This window comes from Vicia villosa, linkage group LG2 (assembly GCF_029867415.1).
Source record: "Vicia villosa cultivar HV-30 ecotype Madison, WI linkage group LG2, Vvil1.0, whole genome shotgun sequence".
NCBI lineage: Eukaryota > Viridiplantae > Streptophyta > Magnoliopsida > Fabales > Fabaceae > Vicia > Vicia villosa.
In genome coordinates, this window is record NC_081181.1 from 195,258,158 (window position 1) to 195,277,808 (window position 19,651).

At 38.4% G+C, this 19,651-nt stretch overlaps 2 protein-coding genes across 2 annotated transcripts; both read left to right on the top strand.

Annotated features, from left to right (window-relative positions):
- The first annotated feature begins 8,496 nt into the window (after window positions 1-8,496).
- Window positions 8,497-8,847, top strand: LOC131651008 (uncharacterized). Its single transcript, XM_058920697.1, has one exon. The coding sequence runs from the start codon at window positions 8,497-8,499 to the stop codon at window positions 8,845-8,847; it is 351 nt and encodes a 116-aa protein (XP_058776680.1).
- A 353-nt stretch (window positions 8,848-9,200) lies between these two features.
- Window positions 9,201-16,665, top strand: LOC131653446 (uncharacterized). Its single transcript, XM_058923584.1, has 8 exons — window positions 9,201-9,648; window positions 9,747-9,869; window positions 9,990-10,072; window positions 11,346-11,800; window positions 12,135-12,310; window positions 12,909-12,994; window positions 15,735-15,868; window positions 16,013-16,665. The coding sequence occupies exons 1-8, from the start codon at window positions 9,289-9,291 to the stop codon at window positions 16,507-16,509; spliced, it is 1,914 nt and encodes a 637-aa protein (XP_058779567.1). The 5' UTR covers window positions 9,201-9,288; the 3' UTR covers window positions 16,510-16,665.
- Window positions 16,666-19,651: the final 2,986 nt, after the last annotated feature.

A 19,651-nucleotide genomic window follows, 5' to 3' on the forward strand; every position in this document is an offset into this window, starting at 1 on the left:
TGGCTCTCCTAATACCTCTTAAGTCAGACCTCTTCTTTGATGTTGTTATCAACTTTCACCCAAAGACAGAAGACTTTCTTGAGTTATGGGAGGAGGTTAAGAATGATATTCTTAACTTCTATGTTAAGGGAAAGCCCCGTTTGCAACATTAGCTCTCTGTCTGTGAACTGTCCCTCTCTTCCTCTTTGGTCACTTGGATCTCTCCTACAGTGGAGGTTCTAGTCTGGAAGACAAGAGTCCACAGGGATTCTTGATGGGTTGACACAGAGTGTGTCCTGCTAGGGTGCTGTTCTTAATTTTTGTAGTCATTTCCTCTTGGGATGACTTTTTATGTATTTGCTAGGAATGTTTCTCATCTTGTTAAACATCTTCATGTAATATCTTTTGATTATAAATGAAAAAGTTTCTTTGATTTTACATTCCAGTAATTTTATTCGTCGTTTTATTCATCTGAATCTTTTGAAATATTCTTTTTGATGTTATGACAAAAAGGGGGAGAAGATAAATGATAAATGATTTGATTAATCTATCAGTTGCTGGGTAAAGCTCCCACACATTTACTAACAAGAACTGCAAGTTCTATATGGTTTAAGTGTTTTGCAGGTATAAAGAAGTAAAGAGAATCTTCAAAGCAAAACCATGGAAACTGAAGCAAGCTGAGTGCTGTCAAGCTTCAGAGATCAGAAGCACTGATAATAGAATTTGATCCATATTTGTCTATTTGTTCTGACAAAATTCTATTTGCTCTGATACATTATTTTAGCCTATATGGCTCTGATACATATCATGTGTTCGAATATATTTTTTATGTTCTAACTCGTTCATGCTGACTTTTGTCGTTTAGTTTTTGTTCTGTAACATTTCAGGATGTAGAGATGCTCTGATGATGCTCTGGTACATTCAACAATGTTCTGATACAAATCTAGCATGAAGTGGTGTTGGTAGAAATTTAAAGCTCTGAAGCTATCCGAGGGAAGCAGAAATCAGAAGCTGCGAATGTTCTAAAGATCCAGAAAACTCAAGTTCTGAAGCTGTCCTGAATGGAAGCAGAGATCGGAAGCTGTGAATGTTCAGAAGATCAAAGAAATTCAAGTTCTGAAGCTGTCCTGGATGGAAGCAGGAATCAGAAGCTGTGAGTGTTCTAGGGATCTAAAGAAATTCTAGTTCTGAAGCTGTCCAATGGAAGCAGAAGTCAGAAGCTATGAATTCTCTAAAGACAGAAGCTTATATGATCGTCTCTACCGAAATAATCAGGGAAGTCCTTTATTAAAGTTCTTCGAGTATTTATTTCAGGGGGAGATTATTTATCTCAGGGGGAGATTGTTAATCTCAGGGGGAGACATATTCATATGCTTATGCTATAGCTGTGTAATTTGTCTTTTGCCGTCTGTTCTTTCTGATCGCAAATTCATATCATTTATATATGTTTTTGTCATCATCAAAAAGGGGGAGATTGTTAGAACAAGATTTGTTCTGATCAATTATCTTAGTTTTGATGATAACAATAATATGAATTTTGCTTAAGATAATATGGTACTCTAATCCAATGCAATTTCCTTTTCAGGAAATATATAAAGAGTATGCATAATTCAGCGCTCAGAAGCTTTGTCTCAAAGGGTTCAGCATGCAACATCAGAACATGGTCTGGCAAGACATCAGAAGATGGTCAAAGCAGAATCAGAACATGGGTCTATGGAAGCATCAGAAGAACAAGAGAACAGAAGCACTGAAGTTCTGATGGTATCACGCTCAGAAGCACTTCAAGGTTAGAAGATCAGAAGATGCTATGCACCAAGCTGTTTGACTCTGATGATATTCAAAAGTTGTATTCACAAACATCAGATCAGAAGAAAGTACAAGTGGCAAGCTACGCTGACTGACAAAAGGAACGTTAAAAGCTACTAAAGGCTACGTCAGTAGACACAGCGTGAACAAGGCTCGAGGTAGTTGACAAAAGCGCATAACATTAAATGCGATGCTGTACGGAACACGCAAAGCATTAAATGCACTCAACGGTCATCTTCTCCAACGCCTATAAATATGAAGTTCTGATGAGAAGAAAGGTTAATTAATTCTAACGATCCTGAACAAAACAACGCCTATTAACTTGCTGAAACTCTGTTCAAATTCAAAGCTCAGAATCTTCATCTTCATCAAAGCTCACTACATTGCTGTTGTAATATATTAGTGAGATTAAGCTTAAACGTTAAGAGAAATATCACAGTTTGTGATTATAGCTTTTAAGAAGCATTTGTAATACTCTTAGAACTGATTACATTAAGTTGTAAGGAACTAGAGTGATCGTGTGGATCAGAATACTCTAGGAAGTCTTAGAGGTTATCTAAGCAGGTTGTAACTAGAGTGATCGTGTGGATCAGTATACTCTAGAAAAGTCTTAGAGGGTATCTAAGCAGTTGTTCCTGGAGTGATCAGTGTGTGATCAGAAGACTCTGGAAGACTTAGTTGCTGACTAAGTGGAGAACCATTGTAATCCGTGCGATTAGTGGATTAAATCCTCAGTTGAGGTAAATCATCTCTACGGGGGTGGACTGGAGTAGTTTAGTTAACAACGAACCAGGATAAAAATAACTGTGCAATTTATTTTTATCTGTCAAGTTTTTAAAGCTACACTTATTCAAACCCCCCCTTTCTAAGTGTTTTTCTATCCTTCAGAATGCTTAATTGAGATCTTTGAGTGAGAATTCATGGAGATTTATTGTTATTGAGCCTTAATTGTTGTTACTTGGTGATAATAGGCAAATCTAGAATTGCTAGAAATCTCTCTTCGTCACTTGCACCATACTTGTTCATGTTTTGTTGGCATGTCGCGTGTCGACTCGTTGTTATTGTTTACATTTGCCAAAGCATGAAATGTTTGTTCACATGGTGTTTAAATTTTGCACTAATTGATATGTGAAGTCATAGATTAATTGTGAATGCTTGATCTTGCTTTCGATGCTCATAATTGCTAATTCATGCTCATGTTGCGACGATTGTTTGCATATTGTGTGATGTTAATTCTCATGCATGATTTGAATCCTACTTATGGCACAATGTGTTTGCTCTTGACTCATAGCATTGCATATTTGATATTTGTTTGTATGCTGAACATTCATGAAGAATGGCATCATGTTTCCTCGCGAGAAAATTCAATTTTCGGCATTTGGCACTGTTAGGTCGACCCTGGATGAGTTTAGGTCGATCTAAAACCTTCATTGTTGATTCTGGCACTGTTAGGTCGACCCGGGATGAGTTTAGGTCGACCTAAAACCTTCATTTTTGATTATGGCACTGTTAGGTCGACCCAGGGTGTGTTTAGGTCGACCTGGAGCTGTTTCTTTCGTTTATGGACCTGTTAGGTCGACCTAGATCGAAGGTAGGTCGACCTATTTTTGCTTCCTTTACTTCCTAACTTCAATCTTTCATATCTTTTTACTCGTAACTCCGATTTGCGCGTTCTTTATATCGTTGGAAAGCTTGTGAAACGTGCTATCTTGTGAGATGATTGGCATTGATTGATTGTGGTTTATTCATCTTTGTTTTCCCCTTGACATTTTGTTGTTCATTTCATGTTTGCATTAGTTATTCATTTTCTTTTAGATTAGAATGCAATAACGCAATTCCGATTGCGATGTTTTGTTATCTCTAACTTGTGTGCTAGTGTGCAAGGCTTTTGGATAGTCACCAACCGGCGCTTATTGCTTGAGTGTTCCGCTTTACTTGTGGAACACGATTTCATTCACTCGCATCGTGTTCTCGTCTTGGAGACACGCTTCTATTACTTTATATCTGCTTGTTTGGTTTGCTTGTTCCTCTTGCAGGTGTATTGTGATTGTGCTCGACGCGCATGTCGACTCTTGTGTGCTTTCATGGCTAATCGGTGTGCTGACTATTTGCTTTTGCTTTGCTAGCTCGCTCGCGGGATCCTAGTTTCTTCGCTTTGCTTCACTTTAGTTTACGGATCATCATCCGTTTGGTATTGAGTCTGTTTCATTTTACTTCTTCCCGCACTTCATCGCTTTCCGCAGCATCCTATAACATGAGAAGTAGGACTTAGACATTCATTTGGCCAAGTCCTCGAAAGAGGCTCTGTTTTTTTTGGTGTGTTTACATTTGTGCTTTACGGCAGGGAGTCACGGTGTAATAAGTCCTATATGGCACACCGTTAAGTCCTCATGGAAGGCACGCGAAAAGGGTTATCAATCAACCCCCGCCCAGTCTCATCGAGTCCGTTCAGTATGCGCACGCTACGCGTGGCTCGCTTCCGAACCTGCACAAGATCTTGTTATCGAGTATGTCAGGAAAAGGGTTCATGTAACCGGACCCCCGCCTTTCCTATAGCTCGCGTCGCTCGACGTTGATGCTCGGTGTACGCACGCACCGTTTTCCTTTACGATCCGTGACGGCTTGGTTGCTGAGAGGGACCCGCTCCTCTTGTCTATGGCCCGATCATTTTCGCGAGGTCTAATGCTTGGTTGACTCGGGTGATTCGCTCCCCTTGGCTATGACGGGACCGCTTTTCTACCATTCGGTCAGTACCGTTGGTTTTGTTTGCTTTACGAGCGGAGCTCGTTTGTGTGATATTATTGTGTGCTTTCCCTTTTCCCTATAGGTCGTTAGTTTAGTTTAGACTTGTACCCTTTGTATGATAATATTAGGTAGCAAGCTTTCCCCCTTTAGCTTAGGTTTTCCTCATGCATCTTTTAAAACACAAACCACACTCTTTGATTTTCTTTTTCTAAGAACTTGTTATTTTCGCTCCATTCCCAAGCATAAGTCTCCAAAGGTCGAGTAACGAAGTGTGAATGTAACTCGTTCACCTAAAAAACACAAAACAAACAGAAATTAGTTAACCGAGCTACGGTAGCTCTGATTCTGCAAAACAGATACGTAGGCAGCGGGGTAGGGCCCGTGCGAGCACAATCCTTTATTTTCCCTACATTCTGCATTCATTTTAGTCCAAATTAGCGTAGATTTGTTACACACCCATATATTTAGACACTAGCGTGGATACCATCGAGTACGATGGGCGCGAGGGGTGCTAACACCTTCCCCTCGCGTAACCGACTCCCTTACCCTTTTTCTCTGGTCGTGAGACCGTTGTTTTGTTTTGTGGTTTGCTGGCATTCCCTTCCTTTACAGGATAAATATGTTAGTGGCGACTCTGTTAATTTTCGCGGTAGCGACACTCTGGATTGCCCTGATGAACGACACCTCGATCCAACGCGTCCCGCCCAAGCATCTCTATCCGCTGGCAGATCGGCAGGAGATCAATGACGTGGTCATCCTTGGCCTACTGGTTCTCCAGGATCTCCTCGTGTGCTGGCCTAGGAGCGCCGGGAGCGTCGGGTCTCAGCAGAGGATGTGACACCCGATAGAACCAAGTGACATACCCCTCCACACTGTGCCAGTCCTGGGTGACCTGAATGCGACGATACTCCTCCGGTACCACATGACGCTCCCAATCCTCAAATATGCCAGTGAGCTGCACTCGGGTCACCGTGACGGGAGCAGCCTCAAAAGGTGACCTGGGTATCATTTGCACATACTCAAACTATTGCATGCACCGCTCAGGGAGATACCGCACCATGGTGCTGGTCCCGCATGCCAACCAGCCAGAATATAAAGATATGTCGTCAAAGGGGGCAACATGAGTGTAGTCGCTGAATGGCCTCCAAGTGACGTCATCGTGCATCGTGCGGTCGAGGTACCCACGATTTCGTTCCACTGCATTGTTCCCCCTTTGGAAAACGTATCTGGCGGCCCTGGGCATGGCATCATCGTACTCAGGATCAATGTGGAAGCTGTGGATGCGGGAGAAGTAAGAGATGATTCAGCTCTGAAACACAAACACGATAATGTATTAAAAATAAATACGAAACATAAATAAATACGAAACAATTAAAATGAAACGTACTGTAAGTAGTGTGCAGGATCCGGTCAACTGCCTCGTCCTCTAGTTGGAGGCCTCACTCAGCTTCTAGTATAGGTATGCCAGAGTAGCTGCCCCCCAGTTCCACTAGTGAACGGTAGTCAAGTCCATGAAGTAGCGGAGGTAGGTCACATCGACGTACCTTGCACTCTTGTCCACAAAGATTGCAGCGCCTACCACAAACATGTACCAGCATCGGAGAGTGCAACCACAGTGATAATGTGTAAATAGGTCGTCACCCGCATCCTCGGCTTCGGCCGCCGCCACCAGGTGGTGCTCGAATTAAGTGCTCAGTGTGGTGAACCGGATATGAGGCCCAAATGTGGTGATGCACTCATAGTCAGCAACTTCGGGCTCCATACCCAAATAAAGCGCCATCCACTCACTAGCTTCGATCCTCTGGATCCGGGAGTGGTGCAACAGCGCCCCCCCTGATCGGCAGGTGGAGAAGACACTGCACATCATGCAAGGTGATCGTTATCTCCCCAACCGGTAAGTGGAAAGAAGACGTCTCCCTGTGCACCGCTCCACAAAGGCCCCCTGCATGTCGTGGCTGATGGTGGTATACCCCGTCATGCAGAGCCCATTAAGCCCTGAAGCTCTCACCGCGTCGTTAAACCACTCAGCAGTTGGTTTAAACAGACTGAAAACCTTCTGGGAGTGGTTCACCATTTTCAAAGGCTCTCTCTCCTGTTACAAAAAAACAAATAAAAAAGTATGTTAAATAGACCGTTAAGAAAATATTGAATAAACGGCTAAATTATAAATAGTTAAATAATATAGTCGGGCAAATTCTAAAAAATACCTCTCCCTCCCAGATACGCCGAGCGACGTGCTCGTGGTAGGTAAGCAGCACAGAAGTGTCACTGGGCCCTCCCGGGTAGCCCTCCTCCTCCTGCTCCTCCTCCTCCCCGTGTGGAGGGTCAACATCCGGTACCTCCTCCGCCTCGTGGTATGTCACTGCCTCCTCCTCCTCCGCCTCCTCCTCCTCTCGCTGGCGGGAAGAAGATACCCGAGCCAGACGACTCCTCGATCCAGATGTAGAGGTACCCTCGTCCATCTCCACGGGAACTCGCACACGTCGTCCCCGGCCCTGCCCCCGTCCATACGTCGACGCCAGCTTTGCCGCCGCCCGCTCGCGTCTAGCCGACGCAGTCTGGGTCTCTCTACCCTGTCTGATGCGTGCTTGGTTGCCTGACATGTTCCTGAAAACAATTGAAATCGATTAATATGCGAGACAACAGAAAAAACTAAAAAAATTTGCATTTCTGATACACTTCGGAAGTTCATTTCCGAAACTGGGAATGGAGGTGTTTTCGGAAATGAACTTCCGAAACACCCTTGCGATGAAGTTTTCTGCAACTTCCATGGCAGACCCCAAAACCCTAAATCAAAACTACTTTTATTCATTGTAAACAATCTAAATAGCAGTACCAACCTACATTAATGTGATTTTTGCAATTTCTAAACACCCTAATAGAGATATGAATAATGGATCTAAAAATTGAAAAAAATTGATAAACTTACCACTAATAGAGTTTGAGATGATTTAGGTTGAGATTGGAAGAAGATTTTGGCAATCTCTGATACTTCACACTTGCTTTTGCAGAAAACTAGAAGAGAAGCTGAGTTTGGAAGAAGATTAGGGTAAAATGAATGGGGGAGGGGGGCTGTTTTGCTAAATCTGCAAAACGCGCAGTATTTCGGAAATGAACTTCCGAAATGGTGTTTTCGGAAATGCATTTCCGAAATAAGACAAATTTTGAAAAAAAAAAAGGCGCTTTCGGAGATGCATCTCCGAAAACACCTTTTTCTTGCATTTCGGAAATGCATTTCCGAAGTCAGGGGTATATATTGTTTTTCACCAGAGGTGACCTAGAAGGTTGGGAGGTGGACAAAGAAATTCTCTTTACTTTTATGTGTGAGTTACGGTTCCGCCGCCATCTACTATGATATAGGCATGAGACATGTAGTATATTGTTTAGGTGTGAGAGTTTTAATTTTGTTTCTTCTTCTGTCTCTTAATCTCTATATATATACATTAAAAAAAATCTAGTGAGGCTTTAGCCACACCAAGCCTCTACATATGTCCGCCCCTGCCTGGCCGGACCAATTCATTGAAAGGATGCAAGAACACAACAAGTTGAACAAAATTGAAATAGAAAAAAGTATAGAAAAGACAAAATGGGTGCCACCGGTGGATTTGGTCGGCGACAATTTTTTAGTCTCATTTAAGTAGTTAGGTATCATTTTATTGTAAATGTTATTTTGTTCATGTATTATACTGTGAAAATATATCCATTTTTGTAGTTTGACCAAAATACAATATTTGAATGGATGAGGTTTTTTGAATGAGTTATTGTTTCTGTTCTGTTTCTAGTTTTTCACTCCTAGGAGTCTAACCGGAAATATATTTCCAGTTCCAATTTATATAAAATCGGAAGTGTAATTATGTTTTCAACTCTGACAGAGGGATATGATTTGTATGGTTCATGTTTGCCTCCAACTACTATAAATAACCTCACTTGTCATATTGTTTCATACCACAACACCAAAAACCAGAAATGAACATCAAATGGTATGTTGGAGTTGTCCACTTTATCAGCGTTACACCATCACGCGAATTTAAGTTCGCCAAGTACACCCCAATTGAAGATGTGTGTGAAATATTGCAAAAACTTGTACCTTATGACGACAATCGCAAAGTTGTGAAGATCGAGTACCGCTCGCCATCTGTTGACAAATATGGGAAGCTTGTGTTCATCAACCGTGAGCTCAAGAACGACGCTGATATACAAGCTATGTGGAATACTTTTACCAGTTTTGAGGAGAAAGTTTCGATCGAGCTAGATGTGACTATTTCAAGATCGGTCGATGATATTATCATGATGTTTCAACATCTACGTGGACGTTGATTTGTAATGTTTAATTTATGTTAAAATCCTTAATATATTTCCTATGTTTATGTTATGAATTGTATTTTGAGTTTGTAATATTGGAGTTATTCAATAATGTTTTTCTGATTTCTATGTAGCACAAAAATCAGAATTACTTATCCGGGTCAAAACCAGAAATTAAATTTCAATTCTAATGTATAATTTATCAAATTTTGATATGCATCAAAAATATATTTCTGATTATAAAAAATATTTAAGAAATTTCGTGGCACATAAGAAAAACATGGGTTGAAATAAGAAATTCCCTTATAAAAATTAACGTAATTGTCCCGTTAAGGCCCATTCTAATTATAAGTCCATGGAGCACTATAGTAACAAAAAGAAGCTAACCCTAGTACCTTTACTTTTTTTCTTCTGTCTAAAATTTCTCGCAGCAAACTTCATCTTCTTCCATTAACAATGGAAGTAGATACATTGGACGTAATACCACACGATCCCTACAACGACAATGACATCGACGCCACACCAAAGAAATCCGCCCGCCTCGGCAAGAGAAAGAACTACACGCACGACGACACTAGCCAGCTCTCTGCGCGCAAAAAGAAGGAGATGCGAATCCGATTATCGCTAACGAAACCTTCCTACGTTCTCGGACTCTCTCCTGAACCTTTAAGATCCGAACATCGTCGGAGATTGCAGTACCTGCTTCGTAAGCTCGTTAATCAACAGGATTGGGTTGGAGCTAGTGGTGTTATTAGTGTTTACTTGAAAGGAACTCTTAAGGATAGTTCTATCTCGAAGAATCGTTTCAAGTATTGGGTAATGCCTTATTTTATTTCCCCTTTGTTGTTTTTGCTGTAATTTCTTTCATTACTGATATACTGATTATAGAATGTATGCTGCTGGTCTATGTGTAGACTTTACTAGAGCTTCTTAAGCATGTGGGATACCGTTCTATGAATCGGATGATGATCTACGACCTTTGGTCGAAGAAGATTGGATCATTGAAGTGTCGATCGACGAAGACTTGGGAAGTAGAGGTATATTTCAGAAACACCCCACCCTTGCAATTGAAGAATTATTAGTATTACGAATTGATTCTGTTAGGTTGATTGTTAAGCATTCTAATTTTTTTTTGTGTATTTTTACTTGGAAAGCAGAGTAGAGGTGCAGTTCATTTGGAGCACATGTTGTTCAATCTTATGCAAGGCGATGCTGAGACGGCATATCAGCTTTCTGAATGGTATGTTATATTAAATTCTAATGCTTAGCCCTTTACCTGTAGGGGAGCCTTGGCGCAGTAATTGCCTGTAGGTTTTAGACATGACACCAGTGTCTTGCAACTTGCAAAATGCAAGTAAGGTTACTTACAATAAACTCAAATAGATCCGACTCTGATTGAGCCTACCCGTGGTAGGAGTTTGTGGTACCACTAGCCTTAGGTTGTCTTTTTTCAGTCCTCTGCCTCTGTGGAGAACTATATGTTGCATCATGATGCTGAGGATTGTATCATTTCAAAACCTGCCATTGTTAGATAATGTTGTCAGCTGGTTATGCCTTTACGGTTATATTCTTATAGACGGGGTTATAAATTGTTCTGGAAAACTTATATTGCTCATAATGGTTGAAATATTAATGATTATCGCCATTAGTATTCTAATTCTCAAGACATTTAGGAATAACACCTTAATTATTAAGAATATGTATGGTACTCAACTACTCGTTATGAAATACCGACTAAGTATAACTTATGATACTAGAGAAACCAAATAAAAAAAGAGTTAAGACACATGAGCATAAAGTCAATGTTTCAGAGAAGCCAATGATAGTGCCCTAGTGCTTAAGAGGATGAAATTGAGATGGGTCAATATACTAAAAATTTGTGGATGGATTAGCTTACACAATCACCTCACCTAAAATACTATATTTTTGTCCGCCACATAAGATCCACTAGGGTACCACCAATACATGGAGGGAGCATAAAACTTCTAGTATTCTGAGAGTCACAATTCATATTTCACTATAATCTACCATCAGGATCAACATGTACAAGAAGCCTTGGAATGAACGTAGTGGCTAATTAAAGTGTCAATTTCAAGATAACAGTCGATGGCGGCCCATTGCGGAGAGCCAAAATCCATCCATACCAGCTGCTTTGCGGCGGCATTATAGAGGATTATGGTGGAAAGAATCACAATATTGGCCGATGTTTACCATTGCGGTGAGTATAAAAGCTGCCATGTATATCCGCCATAGCTTCGCCATGGCCGATATTTGATATCACTGCACTATAATTCTTTTGAGAAACGGAAACTCAACTGAAATATGATTTAAATTCCTTTGACATGTTTTTCAACTGCAAACTTTCCATTTATAGTGCATTTTGTTCATCATTTATGATATTTTCTTTTACTTCAAAAATAAATTGGTTCCTTACTCGCTACTAGTTTTTTCCTCCATCTTATCCCTTTGCCGTATCTCTCTTGTTTATTTTGTCTTATTGTTTTTATCCTTAGCATTGAGCAAGAGAAAGCTGATATTGATCCCGTTTCAAAGATAACGTTGGGTTTGACATTCTATGAGCGGTGGTATTCTTCTATTCCCGAAGAATTTCAGTGGAGAGATTTAGATCAAGTTGACGGTCAAGAGAACTCACGTATGGAGGGAACTTCATTCAGCAACAAAGTTAGACAGTCAGAGTGGCGTAATACAGTTGAGTCGCACATGACAGACTCCCAAACCCAATGCTACTCAGATTCATCTGTCATGAATAATAGGCAAATGTCTAAGGATGTTGGCCCTAGTAATGATATGATTGTTCCCATGAATGTTAAAGCTAACCATAAAAGAGAAAAACCGCGTCAAATCTTTCAGCCACGAGATTTTTACTTGGGTTCTGATGAAAATCAAGTAACAGGAGATCCTTTTTCTAACAGCGGAGGTCATACACAAGAAATCTTGAATGCTCTTGGTAAGCTTTTTATATTCTGATTAATTGTTAACAGAATATTATTTCTTTCATGTGGCTGCAGATCTGTATGAGATTGTGCATGCACTTATGCTTGTTTATTGAGTTTGTCCTACTGAGTTTTTTCTCTCTCAGATTGAAAATATTGATTTTGTTTTGCATACTAGTTTTTGATAAGGCTAGTTTTGATTTTCTTTTGCTCGCGATTGCTATATTAAAGCAACCTCTGATTAGGCTCACAGCCTAAATATTGCACATCAATCAGCATTTATAATCTCGCAGTATATTTTATTCAGATTACCTGTGACTTTAATATTGATCTTATGCATTTATTTAGGGAGACTTGATTTGTGGTTGCTGCCCTTGCGTTTTGAGAATGTTAATGGTTTGTTGGAATTCATGATCATGCACCGAAATCAATTCAATGAAAACTATAAAAATGCAGTAGAGTATTTTCAACTAGCTCTTAACTCAACATCCTTTGCATCAGCAGCATTGCTTCCATTAATACAGGTATGGAGCATACATTTCAATTTATTTTGAAACCATTTAACTGCTTTTGGCATTTCGTATTGGCACATGTTCAATATACTAAAAAGGTGGTTTAAAACGGTAGAAGTTATCATGAGTTAGTAGTTACAATGTTACATAACCCCAAAATAAAACAAAATTTAACTTTGATTTCACTGTTAGGGTGTTGATTTGTTGCAGAAAGAAAGTGAGAAGAGAGAAATAAGTAAGAGAGAGTTAAATAAAATTTGAGGCATTGTTACTATTTTGTCTTTTCTTCACCATGTTTAAGCTGTTGGGAATTGGGATATTTGGTCCTTTGAGCGCTGTTACTATTTGATCTTTTCTTCTATATCCATGTGTACAAACATAGTATGAAAATATCGTGGCTTGGGTTTTTTGAAATCAATTTTCCTTCTAAACTTGCACAAAATAACTTAATGTACTCTGCAACTCTGCACTAAGTTTCCTTTTCTTTATGCGCACATACACATGCATAATTTTTGCATCTGCTTGAAACAATATATTTGATAGTAATTGTTTTCTTCATGGAGTTATTTTGATACATCAACAATTGCTTCACTTTATTTTCTTGTGACAGCTGCTGCTGATTGGAGGTCAAGTTAATGATGCTTTAACTCTGCTTGAGCAACAATGCGATAATTCATATCCTGTACTCCCAATTAGGTACACATTCCTTGCTCATTGTTGAAAGAGAACATGAAAGAGATATATGGAAAAAGCGTGTGGAATCAACTTTATATTGGCCTAATTAATAATTACAAAAATAAATATAAGAGATACTATCCTTATTTACATGATATAATATGCATATACAATAAGAGATTAATATATCATGTAAGCTTTTTTTACACTTAGTGGAATAAGACTCGGTGGTTGTAAGTTTTTTTACACATGTATCCAATCAAATCCTGTCAAATAGATATTTGTTGAGATGTTTTTGTAACTAACTTAAAATAAGTGGTATCAGAGAGCAATTTGATTGAATGTATGCGTAATTTTTGTTTTACAATCAGTACATAGATATTAATCTCATAATTTAAATACAATGATTGTGATATTAGTGTTATTAAATAGCAACTATAGCGCAATTGCATAGCTGTATATCATTGCAAAAAAAACTTAAAATCAAATCGATGAATTGAAATAAAACGTAAGATCCTCCCTTTATAGGAGAAAGTATATAAAGACACTCAATACATTAAGGAGTGGTTTAAAGATTTGAAATAAAAAAAATGTAAAATCAAGTATTATCAAACTAATAATGATAAAATATTTCAACACCCCCTCCTGTTGGTGCATAGATATCAATCATGCCCAACTTGCTTATCATATACTCGAAACTCGTGACAGTCGATTTTAGTATGCTTTGTTCAACCATGTTGAACTGAATAGTGGGCTATGCTTATTGAGGTCTTGTTGTTACAATATAACTTCGATGGAAGTTCCGCCAACATTCTTAACTCCTTTAGAGCTCGATGAATTGAATCCAAAGAACCTCATAAATTCTTTGGACCAATGCTCTAAACTCAGCCTCTACACTGCTTCGAGTAACTACTCATTGCTTCTTCTTTACGTTACCAAGTTTCTTCACATATAAGAAAAATAACGTGAAATAGACTTTAAATGTAACAAGTGAATCCTGCCCAATCTGCATCAGTAAATATAACCACGTTCTCATCACTTTTTTTTCCTTGAAAAAATCTCAAAATTCTATGGACATCCTCAAGGTGTTTTTCATTAGAGGCATGCAATAATTGTCTGACAATGCTGATAGAGATGGCAATATTAGGTTTCATATGTTCCAAGAAAATCAATTTTCCTAGTAACTTCTGGTATCTTCTTGTCGTGTCAACATGCATGTCCTCTTTTTCTCAAAGTTTTGAATTTGGATCCATGGGAGTATCAGTTGATCTTCATCCTGTCATACTTATTTCTTGTTAAAGATCAAGGGACATTACTATTCCTTTCTTTGGTCTAGCTACTCACATGTCAAGGAATTACTTTAGAAACCCCAGGTCTTTGATCTTAAACTTTGTTGTCAGGTTTCTCTTTAGTTTCTCTATTTGTCACATCATCTCCAGTAAGAACTATATCATTGACATAAATGATCAGAACAATCGTTTTCTCACTAGAATTACACTTAATGAATATAGTGCGATCTGATTGCCCTTGAGTGCATCTCTATTTTTTTAGTGACTGAGTAAAATTTTTGAACCAATCTCTTGGAGAGTGGAGACTACTTCAATCCATAAAGAGGCCTTTTCAATTTGCACTCTTTTGATCCCAATTTTTATTTAGAACCGTATGCCGTATGTCTGAGTACACTGTTAACTACCAACTTTGTGTTGTATCTTTCTACTGAACCATAAGAGTTGTACTTTACTGTAAATACTTACAGTTCTCTTCTCAGCTCGTAATGTCAAGACATTCTAAATTATATTCTTCTCAAGCACTTTCATCTCCTCGGACATAACTTCCTTCCACTTTGGAACATTTAGAGCTTCCTTTATAGAATTTCTATGCAAGACAAATGAGAGTATGTTTGGTGCAGTATCTAACAAATTTCCCTATTAGATATGAAAACATAAAGATTAATATACTTAGGATGAGAATCAGAGAGAATTTTATCTCTACTTTTGTTTGATTTTAGGTGGGTTGATTCTCCCTCGATTCTGATTCATGATTGTGCTGACTAATCAATTCTTCTACTTTCTGATCAGTGAATTTGGAGAAGATGACCAAACTTCTTTTAGGTGGGTTGATTCCCCCTCGATTCTGATTCATGACTGTGCTGACTTATCAATTCTTCTACTTCCTGATCGGCAAATTTGGAGATGGTGACCAAACTTGGAAGGATTGGTTTATGAAAACAGGAATCGTGATCAGAAAGTAGAAGGATTGGTTTATGAAAGCAGAAATCAGTCATGATTCCTGCTTTTTGGTCACCTCCTAATTTTTGTCCTGTTTCATTATAAGGACATGGTAGTAATGAGATTCTAACTTGGTTCTTCAAGGACAAAGGGTCAACCCTTACTGTTGCTGAAAAATCCTAACTAGACTGAGAAAACTAAACCACAACATACCAATTCAAATATCTTAGCAGTTTCCTTGTTATTGTTTTTATTATGCTTGGTTTCCCTATTCAACTAGGATTAAGAGTTTTGTATCCCAGTAAGTATGGCTCCATGTTTTTTTTTTTTAATATCAAATCATAATCATATTTTAATCTTTATTCTTCCTCTCTTCTCTATCTAAAACCCATTATTGTTTCTCCGTCAACTAACTACTTAAACATGTATGCATATAGTCATTAAACCAGCAATTTGAGATAAGCAAGTTGTGGTGATTTACTCATAATGCTTTTTTGCGAGGGTTATGAAGTTACTGATGCATTTGTTTGCAGATTACGAGTGATTCTCTTGGAGCATTTTGATCGAAACAACTCTCTCTTGATTCAAAGTTGTTATGAGGATATATTAAAGAAGGATCCAACCTGTTGTGATTCTTTAGCAAAACTTATAACGATGCACCAAGAAGGTATCTTCATTCATAACAATATCTTTTAAATAAATTGAATAACTTTTATACCTCTCTTACTAATCCTAATTAACTAAAAACTCTCGACTAATAGACCAATCACACCGTTCCTGTCATTATTTGATTTCTTCTGATATGTTGCAGGAGACTATAGTCTTGAATCTCTTCTGGAAATGATTGCTTTACATTTGGATGCTACAGACGCCGAGCACAATACATGGAAGGTGCTAGCTATATGTTTTTCTAAACTGTCTCTCCATGAAGAAGACATCTTGTCTACATGCTCCATTCAAAAGGATAAAGTACAGGGCCTGCAACATTCCTCTCGCGAAACCCCAAAAATATTTACAGAGGGTATATCAGCAAAATCTTGGAATCTTCGCTGTCGGTGGTGGCAAACAAAATATTTCAGCAATAGCAAGTTTGAGTCAAATATCAAAACTGGTGATTTACGTTTGCTCACGTACAAAGCAGCATGTGCATTATACATGTATGGACAAGAGTTCAGCTATGTTGTGAAAGCCTATTCTCATTTAGAAAGAGAAAATAACAAGGATTTATTGCTATTCTTGGCTGAGCACAAGAGAAATTCATATGGAATTTACGATAAAAATTCAAAAAAAAGTAAATGTTTAAGATGAAAATGATAAGATATATTTATTGCATCGTGAATATCATTATTTTATCTCAGTTTTGGGTAGCTTTTTTCATGGTTTAAATTGTATACTATATACAGTTTTGTATGAGTTTGTTGTCCATTATCGCACATAAATAAGAAGCCACGAATTGCAAATGTACTTTTAGTCTCACTATTTTCAAGTATTTTAAGTTTTATTCCTTCCATTTTAAAAGTGAGCTTTCTGTTCCATAAATTTTATCTCATTTGAAATTTTCATAGTTATTGATGATTAAAAAAATTATTTTAGTTACATGTCATTAGTGACTAGCATAATTAATTTATTAGCATTTTTTAATTAATTTAAATAATTTATTTATAAATAAATCCATTTTGAAATTATTAAATATAAATTTTAAGAAAATGTTTTTGGGCTAAAGGCCTATTATATTCAAGAGTCCCACCAGCCCACAAGTAGTCATTATATAGTGTTTGTTTGGACTATATAAGTAAAAATTTATTCCCGCAATTGTCTCTCTATCCCTAAATTGATTTTTTGGGACCAAAATACTCTTATCTAAAAGTTTATTTCTCTCATTTCTTCCTTTTTTTTTTTTTTTTATTAAATTATCATACTAGAACACTTTTTGAAAGTGCTTCGGTTGAATATCATTCATATTTTAAAAATTTTAAAAAAAATTTGTCATACCGAAACACTTTTTTGAAAGTGTTCCGATTGGATGGATTATTAAGACGGGATATCTTTAAAGAGTGTTATGGTTAAAAAAATATTTTTAAATGAGTTTTCAAAACAATTAAAAACCGTGGTCTGAATTGACAAAACTTGTCGTATCAAATACATTTGTTTTTTGAAAATTCAAAATAAAATTGTCATACCGGAACACGTAGCCTTAAGTAATTAGACAATTGTTTAAAATTACAAAAAATCAAGTATAAAATTACAAAAAAACAATGAGTGAAATGAAACTTGTTATTAATTATAGGATTATACCTGACATATCATGCATGCATGGCGGAGCTACAGCCCAGCGAGCCCGGACACATACCCGGTGAATTTACCAAAATACCCCTAGTTTCGGAAGTTCATTTTCGAAACCGTACTTTTTTTGAAAAAAAAGTTATTTTCGGAAATGTATCTCCGAAAAAGTGTTTTTTTTAATATAAAATATTGATTTCGGAGATGCATCTCCGAAATAAAGTTATTTTTCAGAAAATGTGGTGTTTTCGGAAGTTCATCTCCGAATTCACCCCCCTTGAGGAATTCGGAAATGTACTTCCGAAATATTGTCTGGACAGAAGAAAGATGAAAAACAAGAACGATTCGCTTTATTTAATCGGGTGAAGATTACATCGATCACGTTACATAAGATTAAAGTTACATATTGTTAAACACGGGTAGGTGGGGATGAGTCAACATTTTGATAACGTCGTCCGCCGATCTTTGAAGTTTCGCGTCCAACTCGATCGGGCCCTTCGAAGAAAATCGGTCGAACGTTGTCCACATAACCGCTAAATCTTCGTCGTTCTTGATCTCAAAAGGTGTGAATTCAATGGCTCCCTCGTCGTTAAGCGATGGCGAGCGGTACTCGAGCTTGACAACCTTTCGATTCTCGGGATAGCGCAAAAGCGTGTTGAGCGACGTTATCAACTCCGCAAACGGCGTGTCGCGCGAGAAGCGAAATTGGAACGGCATCGGGTAGCCGGTTTCAAAGTAGACGAATGCTAGGTGGGGGTAGGTTTGTGTCATTTGTGTTTTGTGGTGTGAAGAGGATGAAGAAGAGTGTGTTGTATTTATAGACTTATTGGAGCATTGATGGCCCAACAAACCTTATCCTGCCTCAGGGGACTTTTCGGAAATGAACTTCCGAAAATAGGAGGCAGACAAGCATATTTCGGAAGTTCATTTCCGAATTATGCAGAAACAAACATAAATTTTCCATTTTGTTGATTGCTTAGTGTGTTGTGTAAATTGGACAAATGGAATTCAAAATAGACTTAAATTACACAATGATGACATAAAACATACTTATATTATATATGTATTGAACCGGTCCGATTCTACATGATAAACAACAATACATACAAAAATGATCATTACAAACAAAAACGATCCGGAACAAACTAAAATTCACCGAACCAATCGGTGGATCCTAAGTCCAAAATAGGTACGTTCTTCGACCGCTCTCTATTTTGCTCGCGCTCTTTGCTCATCATTTCTTCAAACTCCGCCATTCTCGAAACAAACGGATCCGGCCAAGTCTCCGCCTCATTTGAACGATGTGCCGTCCATTGACAAGAAGTAGCCGGTATAGGACACCCCGGTTTCAAAAACACTTGGACGAAGTGTCGCGATCGTAGATACCCGATGCATATGATGCGGCCCGACGCGTCCAACGGCGGTCGACTATGAAGTGGAAAGAAAGTCTCACTTAGTCCAAACCTCGTCAAATCGACGCACACCATATGATATGCACTTGCTATTAGATGACCCATCTCAGGGAGTGACATCCACTTCGAAACCGGAGCGATACCGGTAAGTGATGGAACAAGTGCATCATGAATTTTCGCAAACTTTTCTTGATTTTCATATAGTCGGCCGTAGATGTCCCGATACGAAGTCAACTCCGCAATGAGTTCCCGTCGGACTAAAGTGTGATTATTTTCCCCTTTACCGAGTAAACCCACAACGGCCCGATATCCACAATTGCCGTCGCCTCCAACATCAACGATGTTATCGATATATTTGTGCATAAAAAGTGGCATCTCATCAATGTAGACAATCGGTGATTTTTTGATCGGCGGTGTGCGAGGTGGCTTCGAAATACGGGCTCCTTTGTTACCACTACACTTGGACTTCGGTGTCGGTGAATCCGGGAATGATGGATCAACATGTTCAAAGTAGGATGGAGATCGTTTTGTTGATGTGTCTTCTTGTGTAACTTTGGACTTTTTCGGTGCACCTTTTGTTTTAACCGGTTGAGATGGCGGTTTCAAATCGGTGGTCTCCGGAAATGCAATTTTCCGCAATTGTTCTTTTATGTGCATTTTGGTGGAGTCATCCGCTTTAGCAAACTTCTCCATTATCACTTCCAACTCGTCGGAGATGGTGATTTTGGAGTCATTTTCCTTCGGCGGGTCAAAATCAT

What these genes read in the sequence shown, in the direction of transcription:
- LOC131651008 (XM_058920697.1), top strand. Translation starts at nt 8,497, where the DNA reads ATGAACATCAAATGGTATGTTGGAGTTGTCCACTTTATCAGCGTTACA.
- LOC131653446 (XM_058923584.1), top strand. Translation starts at nt 9,289, where the DNA reads ATGGAAGTAGATACATTGGACGTAATACCACACGATCCCTACAACGAC. An exon ending in AGAATCGTTTCAAGTATTGG is followed by an intron (nt 9,649 to 9,746) that starts GTAATGCCTTAT and finishes GTCTATGTGTAG; the next exon opens with ACTTTACTAGAGCTTCTTAA. An exon ending in CGAAGACTTGGGAAGTAGAG is followed by an intron (nt 9,870 to 9,989) that starts GTATATTTCAGA and finishes CTTGGAAAGCAG; the next exon opens with AGTAGAGGTGCAGTTCATTT.